At 40.7% G+C, this 12,414-nt stretch overlaps 2 protein-coding genes across 5 annotated transcripts in view; one reads left to right on the forward strand and one right to left on the reverse strand.

The window, feature by feature from the left end:
* The window catches only part of LOC106821611 (catenin beta-like), a 15,264-nt gene extending 9,765 nt beyond the window's left edge, over nt 1–5,499 (forward strand). For all 4 annotated transcript variants that reach the window (XM_014826494.1, XM_014826498.1, XM_014826496.1 and 1 more), the window contains exons 9-16: nt 428–531; nt 698–907; nt 1,274–1,528; nt 1,674–1,829; nt 2,071–2,221; nt 2,964–3,082; nt 3,367–3,469; nt 3,668–5,499. In XM_014826494.1, the coding sequence (XP_014681980.1) occupies nt 428–531; nt 698–907; nt 1,274–1,528; nt 1,674–1,829; nt 2,071–2,221; nt 2,964–3,082; nt 3,367–3,469; nt 3,668–3,855 (1,286 nt within the window). In that variant the 3' untranslated portion in view covers nt 3,856–5,499. The remainder of the gene's footprint in view (nt 1–427; nt 532–697; nt 908–1,273; nt 1,529–1,673; nt 1,830–2,070; nt 2,222–2,963; nt 3,083–3,366; nt 3,470–3,667) is intronic.
* Nucleotides 5,500–5,571: 72 nt separating this feature from the next.
* Nucleotides 5,572–12,414, reverse strand: part of LOC106821613 (prohibitin-like) — a 10,408-nt gene continuing 3,565 nt past the window's right edge. Inside the window, exons 2-7 of the mRNA XM_014826502.1 lie at nt 10,554–10,665; nt 10,132–10,293; nt 9,169–9,311; nt 8,630–8,746; nt 8,268–8,363; nt 5,572–6,091 (exon numbers count right to left, since the gene is read on the reverse strand). Coding sequence (XP_014681988.1) covers nt 5,873–6,091; nt 8,268–8,363; nt 8,630–8,746; nt 9,169–9,311; nt 10,132–10,293; nt 10,554–10,641 — 825 coding nt within the window. The 5' untranslated portion in view covers nt 10,642–10,665 and the 3' untranslated portion in view covers nt 5,572–5,872. The remainder of the gene's footprint in view (nt 6,092–8,267; nt 8,364–8,629; nt 8,747–9,168; nt 9,312–10,131; nt 10,294–10,553; nt 10,666–12,414) is intronic.

The following is a 12,414-nucleotide window of genomic DNA, read 5'->3' on the forward strand; positions in this document are numbered from 1 at the left end:
AAATACTTCTTTAGCGCTTTACCTGCCTGGCAAACTGCCCCTGATATTGACATTATGCAAGGAGTTCTTGCTTGACTCCCTGAAACATCTTTCGGCCATACGTAGACTAGCTCGTTCCGCAAGCACTGGCCTTGAGGACATTTACGCGTATGTTCTTCCAGCAAAATCTCCAAAGGGGAAAATTTCGGCGTCACGTGCAACTCGCATGCGAATCTCAAAATGAGCACATTGCGTTATTGTTAATTATCTTTCATATTTTGAACTTCAGACTCGGATCCATCCCCTTTAGCCGCGGGCGACACTACCTGAAACAAAATTCAGACTGCGGACTCCCTCTTTTTGAGGGCACGGACTTCCTTGTTCAAAAGTTTATTTCTACCACTGCTTACATATTTTTGCATACTTACACATCTGTTATCCATCACAGGAGGCATGCAAGCTTTGGCCATGCACCTCGGTCACCCAAGCACACGACTTGTCCAGAACTGTCTCTGGACTTTGAGAAATCTCTCGGATGCTGCCACTAAGCAGGTATGTGTACAACCATGTGTTCTACCTGAAGTTATAAATATTAAATATTGATTATTATTGATTATTGTTATTAAGTTGTAAATAATTTTATTGAGTGATTGAATTGAAAGTTGTAATGTTGTTGTATTGATATATGCGAGTTGATTGTGATATTTAATGTTTGCAGATGCAAAACATGGAAGGCTTGATTTCAATGCTGGTCCAGCTGCTCTCGTCCAACGACATCAACGTCGTGACTTGTTCAGCTGGAATCCTATCCAATCTCACGTGCAACAATCAGCGCAACAAGGTCATTGCCTGTCAGAGTGGTGGCATCGAAGCTCTTGTGAGAACCTGCATTCAGGCTGGCGATCGAGAAGAGATCACTGAACCTGCTGTAAGTACCAGCAAGTTAATTGTTGTTAAGTGTTCATTAAGTTACGTTACGTTAAGTTAAGTTACATGGCCTGTGATGTATATCTCGTTTATTTAAAATGAAAAACATTTTGTTATCTGTCTCTTCATCTCTCTCTATTCTCAATCTCCCCACATTCTCAATTTCCTTCACCTGTCCCGCTCCTATTCTAATTTTATGTACAATCTTGGTTCCCAAGTTAATACAAGAGTAATGTAAATATCAAACGAAAGCAGAATTTAGTTGTTGGACATTTGAACTTTAAAACTAGAAAATGAGCAATTTGAACCATGGATGGAAACCGTGTGTGTAGTGTGGTGGGTTTATCTTTCTTCCTTTCTCTTCTAGGTGTGTGCGCTTCGTCACATGACGAGCCGCCACACGGAGGCAGAGATGGCGCAGAATGCCGTGCGTCTCCACTACGGCCTGCCCGTGCTCGTCAAGATGCTGCACCCTCCCAGCCGCTGGCCGCTCATCAAGGCCGTCATCGGGCTGATCCGCAACCTGGCACTGTGTCCGGCGAACCACGCTCCGCTACGCGAGCACGGCGCGCTGCCCAGACTTGTGCAGCTACTGATCAGAGCACACCAGGACACTCAGAGGGTAAGCGCAGTGACTTGAGTATTAAAGAGAGAGAGCGAAGGTCCTGCATAGTTGATTCCCATGCACCACTCATAATTATGTGGGCGCCAGCATATCGGAATTGCTGTGGTCATGTCATCATAATCGAATGATTTTGGGATTGCAGCGTGCCTCTATGGGATCGAACAGCAGTACATATGCTGATGGGGTGCGCATGGAGGATATCGTAGAGGGAACTGTTGGAGCACTGCACATCCTTGGCCGTGAAGCCCACAACCGTGCTGTCATTCGCGGACTTACCTGCATACCGATATTTGTACAGGTAAGCTGCTGTTATATAGATGGGCATGGTAGTCGGTTGTACAATGTTGCAGTCGCAAAGTAGCGGGGCTGTTAGGGTAGCCAGATGAACGTTCACCAACATAATCGGCGTATTAGTCAGCAAGCCACTTAATCGAGGAATGTCCTGAAAGTTTTGTATTATATAATATTATACACATACAAATAAATAGATACATAGATGTCAGAATATTTGTGTGAGTTGTGGCTGCTTTCTTTTGTAGCTGCTTTATTCCGATACCGAGAACATCCAGCGGGTGGCAGCAGGTGTGTTGTGTGAACTGGCTGCGGATAAGGAAGGCGCGGAGATCATCGAACAAGAGGGAGCCACTGCTCCACTCACCGAACTTCTGCACTCACGGAACGAGGGAGTTGGTAAGTGATTAGGTCGTGTTTACGCTCAAAATCACTTGACGTCATCCGACATGGTTTCATGTCTTTTAAGCCCGGCGCACATGTACTCAAGTAAAATGACGCATGAGTCAAATTACTCAACGAAAATCTGCCGCACACGTGAGTAATATGACGCATGCGTCAAATTACTCAACGAAAATCCGCCGCACACGTGAGTAATATGACGCATGCGTCAAATTACTCAACGAAAATCCGCCGCACACGTGAGTAAAATAACTCATGCGTCATTTTACTTGAGTAAAATAACTCACGTGTGCGCCGGGCATAACACACGGAATCATTTGTTGTTATGATAGGAGGATGCTATTGTCCTTTATGAAAAACTACTAACATGACTAATATTCAACAATTAAACCCAGTCTTAGAATGAAGATTTCTCTTTAGGCTCATCATAGCCACTTAATGTCTCTTTTCTGTATTGCTTTGCAACATTACCAAGAATATAGACAATACAGTCATTACTCCTGTCCTAAGCCTTAGTAAAGATAAGTACAAATGAAATGGGTACCCTTTTGATCACCATTACAGAAGCAATAGGCTGCCAAGTTAAATGAGTATGCAGTATACTTGTTTAGCTATGTAGCAGAACTTAGGATACCCCCCCTTCACCATAAAACATCTATTCACTTCTAATTTTAAGCTGATTTTATTTATTAGGTTGCTATGCTGTCTGAATATCCTTCTTATTTTCTCCATAATTCAGCTACCTATGCAGCAGCAGTGTTGTTCCGCATGTCTGAAGATAAACCGCAGGAATATCGCAAAAGATTGTCGGTGGAACTGACCAGCTCACTCTTCCGCTCTGACCAGGACTGGGGACAGGTCAGTAAATCGATGCAGTAATCCGACTGTAAATCAGTAACCATATGTACGGAATGATATATGTGATGTAAAGTAATTAGATACACTGTATAAAGTTATATTTATTGAAATCTTCAGTTACTGTGCTGCACAGTTGACAGCGCAGTATATTTCCCTTTACCTGATTTTGCATGGCAGTGAAACTTTCCGTTCTCAAACATGACTCATTGTGAAGAGAGTCGCATCTGCACCTGTTAGATTATTGATGGGGTAAAAGTAGCTATACGTGTCTAAATGTGTTCCAGCCACCCGACCTGGATGCAATGATGATGGGAGATGAGCCTTATAGCGAACAGATGTATCCACCACACAACAACCAGAATCAACACGACCCACGTCAGTCACAAGGTAAGCTTGCTGCTACTGTCGAACGTAGGTGAGAGAATGTTTAGGAGTGCAATAACCTGTAATTCATTGTGTGTTAACAGATTCATAATATTTAGAAATATAGATATTTTTAGGTCCCCGCTTATCCAAGAATTTATGCAAACATTTCTAATGTAGTTATTTTGAAAAGAGTGACATAAATATTGTGTTGGGTTCCAGGAGGTTACCACCCGCATACACCGGGCATGCAGGGTGTTCAGATAGACATGGGCGGTGCAAACTATCCACCGCCACCACCGATGGATATGGCAGCACCTGGAGGCATGGATTTCGATACCATGAATCTGGATTCTATCCCTCCGGCTGATAACAGCCAGATGGCAGCGTGGTTTGATACAGACCTCTAGATGCATGCGAACAATATCTTGGCGCTTCCCAACCAAATGAAATAGCCCCCCCCTTCGCGTAAGCTGTTGTGTAACTTGTTAAGGGCGGCTACTTGTTGCAACATACCAATAATGGGGTATGTGGCTTCATAATTACATTGGGGAGCAAGACTACTATTGATGATCTCTGGTAAACCCCTTCTACAATTTTTGGTGAGAACGACTTTCTCAAGTAAACGTCTTGAATTGTCAATAGTTACGTACAGCACTATCCAAGATTTTATGGGCTCTGATCTTTTATTACTGTTTTGGAAGTATATCTTGTATTAACACGCCATTTTAGCTTGGTAGTGCTTGATGATTAGGTTGTGTATTGAAGGTCGTGATCACTTAGATGTGTCTGTTGCGAGTTTTAGTTGGTCGAGTAAAGTGCTTTGAAGTACTACTTGTATCAGAGGATATTTGTTCAAGTATTGTTGCATTCAATTATGTTCTTTTTACGGTAAAATTCAATTGTTGTCATTTTATCACATCAATGTTGCAGTAAAGATCATGCCTTTCTAAATTAAAATTAGTGTCCACGCTCCAGTAACATGGCCTGAAAACATTCTAATGATAACAGAATGTGGTTGGATTATTTCAACTGCCAACCAGAATGTATCACAGAGAGATATGGTTGAATTGATTTGTACTGAGAAGTGCATCTCGTCACTACTTTTCTGCTGTGATATTTTAAGGCTGATGAAATGTTATTATTGGTTTCAGCAACAAACAAAAATTGTACACTACTTAAGTTTTGGTCCGGTGGCTGTGGAATGAATGACAGCCACACTTATTGTGTTCCCTTAACCTCTCTACTCCATTCCAGAAAATGATCATGATATTTATGTCGTGTGTTTTGTACTTCCCCAGATGGCACCACTCGTGCTTTATATCTTGACTGTTTATGTGTTGTATGTGTAACAATGGCGACAAAGTGTACAAAAAGCAGCCAATATTATTATTAAGAACACAAAAACTGGACTGTTGGTCCGAGCATGTTTACGCAAGATATAACCTATAAATTACATTTCAGCGAGCAGTTTCAATCCTATGTCGTAGGTCGGGGGGTCAACATTGCTTTATGTACACCAAGTGTTGTATATGTATAATACTAACCCTGTAGAAGTTACTTGATATCAGAGTATCATTTTAGTGATTTTATGTTCTTTATTTTATCTAGCTAGTTTTATGTCGTGAACGTGCTTTAAAAATACATGTACTGGTGTCTCCAGTTTGCTAATATGTAAAACTTCATGCAATGTTTAAAAGTTGGTAAACCTCCGAAAGCACATGCATTTTACTACTTGTGTCTGCATGATGTAAAATAAAGGGTTGTTAAACAAGCGATAATGCTAGATGTTGTCACCATGGGAAGTAAAATACTAGCCAGTCGTTATTGAGCAGTGACGGCTTAAAAAGGCCTGCCATTCATTTGCAAGGCAATCCTAAATTTATTATAAGCTCATAAAACAACCCATGTCTAATTTGAAATTAATGTTTAAGACCAACCAGCTTACACCAACTGAATTCAGATCATTCCGATACAAATGTCTCCTTTATACTTGTCAGCAATATTATGTATTAAAACAAATATTTACTTTAATAAAGTTTTGCTCTTTTTAATTGTTGTTATTGGTGCATGTAAAATTAGTATGTAGATGAGCTCCTGATATAACGTACAAAAAAACAATTTTGTACCGCTGTTGCTACCATGTTTATTGCCAAGTCGATTTGAATTGGTACAGTTATGTTGATTAGTTACGGCAAACTGCTATTCTGGTACGCCTTTGTGCCGCATCTGTCAATCGTCCTGCCTCTCATTGGTTTGCTTTTATGTTAGTAAACGATTTTGATACATGTCCTACTAACATTTCAGCTAAAACACTATAGGTTTTTGCAAATGATTACTTGATTCCAGCAGTGAGATACTATGCAGTAACGAATTGTGTAATTATTGGAAGTTTTCTCTATTAGTCTGGCTATCAGTGGATGACGCCTACTGCGTCACTGGCAGATTTAACAGCATATTTTGCCCCGGTGGCAGATACGTGACATTTCGCGACTTTGACATTTGGTAAGCTATGTCCTCAGCCGCCTCCAGTTTGCGGAGTTCTACCAGCGCCTCTCCTGCATCGATGAATGCACGTGCAAGCAGCTCTGCGGCCTTTGTGTCACCTTCCGCAGATATCACAGCTGCTTTCTTCTGTTGCTCAGCCTAGAAGTGACAAAGGTACAATATCTAAGCACACGTGCACCTTGCAATGTCTCGGAAGTATCACCGAGTCTATAAAAGAATAAACGAGTTATCTTGCAGTGAAGCGCAGGTGCTTTTAATATAAAGCAGTAATAGTTTCACCTAAAATATAACTGATCTTTGTTCCTATTCCTGTTAAAAAAATGACACGTTATTCCTGTTAAAACAAGTGCCGCAGAGCAACAGGGCTCATCTGGTGTCTGGTTTCTGCTGATAAATTCATTTGTGCATAGCAAGACGTCTTATACATAAGTCTTCTTTATTCTTGTTTGACTTTCGTAGCCAATTCGAACAAATATATCACTTACACTTTTGCACCCACCTAATCTCTATATGGGCTAATTCTAATAACAAGAACAATAATAACAATTGAAATACAAGTTAATGAATGACATTGACGTTGACATAAAAGATTTCAACATATGAGCATGGATCTCCACCCTCCAAGTTTAATTAGAGGGTCGGGGAGGGGTCCTTCTCTCCCACCTCCCTCCCCACTGCGTCCCACTTCCCTCCCTCCTGCCTCTCACCTCCCTCCCCTTGCCTCTCACTTCCACCCCCTTACCTCCCATCTCCCTCCCACTGCCTTCGACCTCCCTCCCCCTGCCTCCTGCCTCCCACCTCCCATCCCCCATCCCTCTTGCACACCATCTCGCACGACCCCTCGCACGTACCCCGTTTCCCACTCGCATACACACCGTATCACCGTTTTCCTGTCCCCGTCTCAATTTACTACTCTCTCTCTCTCTCTCTTTATCTTAGACTTTCTCTCTCTTAATTATATAAAAAAAATTTAAAACTCAGCGATGATGCCTTTTACTGCCCCCTCAATAATACTTCGTTCCTATGCCCCTGAGTGTAACAGCCATAGAAATAATAATATATATAGTGTCTCTAATATTTCTATGGTAACAGCTTATGTTTGCATAACTGGTAAATAGATATGCACGGCCACACCTACATAATATATGTTAAGATTCAAGATGAAAAGTAAATATATATTATATGGTACTAGTTATTATTTATTCATTTAACAAAGTTACATGAGAATAAAATCTAATTTAAACTAGGCCTATAGTTGCCGCGAGATGGCGCGTGCAAGTGTAATCAATAAGCAAAGATGGCATCGCCCTTCTTGAGACACCCCAACTAGCTCCCTGGGGAGTTGCTGAAATCCTACAGGCTAAAATCTAAGTATATTCAGGCAGGCGATAATTTCGCTCAGCTGTGAGTTAACACATGTGCATTGCAGGTTGGCAGGCAACAATTATGATTAGAAGAGTGCCAGCCATGGGCTGCCCTGTGTTTTGCCTACCCACGCGAGCATTCACTGATTCAGCCTTCAGGGTGCTATAGACAGACTGCTTTAGAAAATTATATGATTTAAGGAGCCTAAACCTTGTTCAACAAACATTTGCCTTTGCGATTAAACTGTGCAACTGTAGCCTCACATTCACACAGGTATGGGCTCTAATAATAGCAAAAGCAGTTCAGTCCTTTGTTAACAGTCAACAAATCAATGTTTAACCCTCCTCTTGAGGGTCAAAAGGTTATCCGACACTTACTCTTCGCATGTCAGCGGAAAGTACATTTCATGGTCCTTTCAATAACGCCATAAAAATGCTAGGTCACCGCTGAAACAAAAAAGTTTTTCAATCGCTCCGTCAGACCATGTCCTCAGAAAATGTCTAAAATCTGCCCTGTGCCCCATTGACCTTTGACCTCCAATTTCGGCACAGTGATGGCTTTTCCTACCATGATGCTATACACCGACTATCACGAGCCTAGGTCGAGCCATTTAGATTTGTGCTGCAATTCTGCATTTCCTCCCTATACCTTAAGTTAAGGAGGGAATGTTCCCCCTTCTTTTACACCTCTTGACCTTTGACCCCCAGCTTTGACATCCCAACTCGTTTTCGGATTACCCTCCCACGTCCCGACTTTCGAATCCGTACGTCGAGCCGTTTAGATTTGTGCCCAACTGTTGACGGACGGACGCACGCACGCACGGACAGACGCACGCACGCTCATGCGATTCTACAAGCTGCATCTGACTATGTCAGATGAACTAAAAACCACATGACAAATATATGACAATATTAAAATCAGATTAAATTCAACAGCAACGAAATATTACCTTTTCTACAGTGAATCGTGCCCTCTCAGCATCCTGTTGCGCCACCTGCTTCAGTTCTACTGCGTGCGTGAAATCGGTTCCAAACGAGGTATGTGTCTACAGTGACAATTTTCAGATATTACCTTCTGCAGTAGTTCTTTCTACTACAAATGTGATACCAGAATTGATGTGACATTCCTGCATCAGTAACTACTGTATTCGTGAATTAAAGGGACCCACACATGGAATACATTATAAATGCATAATTTTAGGTTAAACTTTCCATATAAAAACAACCATGTCATTTTCTATTTATATGGATTCATATATAATTTTCATAGTCAAAATAATCACATCTGGACACTAAATGATCATGTACTCACCAGAGAAATATCGTCCAAGAGGAGTCCAAAACTGAATGCCCTCTCCGTCAGGTCTTCACTGACCTTCTGTGACACAAGTTCTCGCTGTGTAATCAGCTCTGCAGCGTCATACTGAGCCTGTGTACAAGAACGAATAAAATAGTCATATATATATAGTTTTTACACAATGTATTTTGCAAAATTGTTAAAAAAATTTCTAAATGAAAAAACTGGAGTTTGTTGTAGGGATAAGCGATCAAGGACTAAAAATACAGTGGTTCTTGCTTTATCGGGCCTCAGATAGACAGGCACATCACTTGAACTTCCAGTACATTGTTGAAAAACAATTCTTATGCACGTTATTTTAATTAGATACCAAGGTGATAAACAATTTCACAGTTTCCGACCTGTACCGATAAATCTATGATCATTGTATTCGCAAATTCATAATCAATCCAATCGTACCAATTTTCAATATCAAACTATCAATAATACTAAATAACTACAGTACTTTCCATTTAAAATACTTAAAATATTGATTATTTTCTACATCTACCTACCACAACAGCTTTTAAAACTTCATTCGTGATAGAAGGCAACACTCTCTCCTCATAGTCAACACCGAGGTTTGTGTAGATTTTTGGCAGTTCACCGGGGATCGGTCTGTACAGAACACGCAGGGTGATGGTCACATTCTGCAAATCTGGAAATACATGATGTGATTTGTCTATGTCCAAAAACTTATTAAAACGGATAGACCTCGCAACAAAAGACTGTGAGAATACTTGCAGTGTGCAAACATCACGAAATGTTCTCATTGAGCCAGAAATGTGCTCCGAAGTTGATTATTTGGAAAACGTACGTCAGACGCAAGTTATTTGTACGAAGTGCCAGATAACGCAAATTAGTATCCATACGCCATAGCGCAAATCGTTCCTGGAACGAAAACACTATATTTGTTTCCTGCTTGCATAAGTACTATAGATATATGATTTAAACAAATTTCACAATTTTGTACTGAATAAATATCGAATAATTAATTATAACTTGTTTTATCATAGAAAGAAACTGTTACTGAATCAAGTAGATCGTTCCGCTGTGTCTCGGACGTGTAACCATCACTATGGTGCTACGTTCGTAAGAGCAGTAATTTCGTTTCAATTTTGAGAAGAAATGTTATAAAAGTAGCAATACAAATGAGTTGTAGTGAATTTTTGCAACATATCATATGCAAGCTCACGGTAAGTATATATATGCATTTAGTTGCGAGGTTGATCAACTTTAAAGACATAACAACAACTTGGTTACATTTACTTAAAAGAGGGTGAACCAAAATCATCACGAATCACTTTACAATAGTGCAATATTTGGAATGTTAGTAACTATTTAGAAAGACTGCTAGACTGTTTTACTATCATGCAATTGTCCAAACTGTATTCACACTGTAACACGGCTACGTGAAAGTCAATTATGTGAACATAATCACATTTACTGCCATGATCACTCTGCGTACGATTACTTGCCTTTGCTACCAGTTACGACGGGTACGTTTCTTGGTCGGGACCGGATATCGTAGATGATAGGTCGTTGCACCCATGGAACAAGAAAATGCGTACCCTCACCAATTACTTTATCCTTAACTCCTTGAAATCTGTCAAAGATCACTGCTCTGTGACCACCATCAACTGAAATATAAAATTCCATGTCATTTATGAGGCTCATAATATAGCTATAGATTTATATATTGACACATGTAAATAGATATAAAGACATCAACAAACTATGTATTTATAAGGGTTACTCGTGGGAAATGGTAATGTCCTTTATAGACAGATATATATCCATTCTATAGATATGATTCCAACACAAAGTTGACTGCATATAAGTTTTAACTTTAGCACTAGAAAATATTAATAATTTATTAAAATCAATACAAATTTCATACCATTATACAGTGCTGTGTTAACAACACCACCAACTACTGCAAGTCCGAGGCCAACTTTACCAAGTGTGTTCATAAATTGTGCTGCCATTATTTCTGGTTTCTTTCTCAATTGCTGAAATAGCGCAATAGGCAAATTATATTGATTTCAATTTTACTACAAATTTTATAGCAGGGTGCGAAATTAACATAAGTCCGGAGTCACATACTCCAGCGAACGAGCTTGGCACTCGCCCGCTCGCCAATGTCGAGTGAAAATAATATCGGGCAAGTAAAAGCTAAAGCTGACTCGCCCATGTTGGCGAGTAAAAATAATTGTCTAAAACTTTAATCAATTGTTGGTTCCTTACGGTATATATCCAAACATTGATGAAAAACAGTTCTAGCGATTGTGAAGGGTGGCTATCGCACGGCATCCTCACTTTATATTATCAAAGGTCGCCGACAGTCAGCACAGCGTGGCTGTATATACGTGCCTGGGGCGGCATATTGATTGATGTACGGGGGGGGGGGGAAGTGCAGGATTGTTTAAAGTCGCGTGGGGCATGTTCGTTATAGGGGTTGGGCACCACTGGGATCAGAGGACGACAGCAAAATTCTTTCCTGGAATTGAGGAAAAAGCTGCAATCGGGAATGACACAATGAGCGTGCCGGCACGCAAAAATAAACGTATTGACTATATATATAACAACATGGTGCCTAACTCGCCGCCGCAAGGACCACAACTCATCGTTTTCAATCAGTTACAACTCCGGTGTTCCTGCAGGTGACGCCACTTTCCAACTATCGTTGGAATCGCGGAAGACTGCTGAACAAGCTACACTCGCCATTTTTGACAATCGGCCCGCCAGAATGCGCTCAAATCACAGAAATTCCTCAAATATCCATGCGAAATGATCCTTCGAATGCTACCTATGAAGAAGGCGGCAGGGCCGGCTGCGCTGATGGGCTGCAGCAACTGCCAGCAACAGTGTTTGCCACTGAGCAGAAAAAGCTGTAGGCCTGCAGGGCCTATAGCTCCTAAAAGCTGCAGGCCCGCCAATTTTGGAGCAAATTACAGTAATAAAACAGCATATCATGTTCTTCCTTGTGTTTAGCAGTCATTATCAATGTCCATAATCATAATCCCTCTGTTTTTCCTTCCTCTCGTTAGATGACTGTTTATGCTTCTTTGCCGGGGGCTCAAAATTAAGGAAAAGCCACATCGTTGTTATATGTAGCTCCTTGGTAACTACGAGTCTACGACTCTCTACTTTGACAGCAGAGAGACAGACTGGTAGTCTGGTACACATCGGGGACTTCTATGGGGGTCTGGGGGCCAGAACATTTTTGAAAATGACCGAGATGCAATCTAGAGCCATTTCAGGGTACTCCAATAGCTTACAACTAGCAACACTTTTTGGTGGAAAAGGAAAAAATTATGTAAAATTTACCTACTGTCAAATTTTGATGGGCACTGGGGAATTCCGTCTGTGTTGGGTGTGTCCAAAGTAAATGTATTTTGTAGACATACAAGCTCTTACGTAGGGAAGCTTTTATTTAGCTACACCTTGTATAAAATGTATATAGTTTTTCCAAACGTTAAAAACAATATGACACGGTTAAACCTGAGTGGTGCGACGAGGCTGTACTGCTGTTTGCATGACTAGTAAAGTAATACCACACGACTAGCTCCAAGAAACGGTATTGCTAGGATTAGAATAGACAATTATTCGCACAGCCTGGTCGGGCTACCACACGACGTGCTTTGCAGCTACAGTGACTTATGTGTTTTAAAACTTGAGACAATTATTATTATTTACTGTATAATATAAATTCTAAATGACATATTACATAAATTCTTCGTTAATATTATTTTGAAAAA

The sequence above is a fragment of the Priapulus caudatus genome, unplaced genomic scaffold (genome assembly GCF_000485595.1).
Source record: "Priapulus caudatus unplaced genomic scaffold, Priapulus_caudatus-5.0.1 Scaffold79, whole genome shotgun sequence".
Classification (NCBI taxonomy): domain Eukaryota; kingdom Metazoa; phylum Priapulida; class Priapulimorpha; order Priapulimorphida; family Priapulidae; genus Priapulus; species Priapulus caudatus.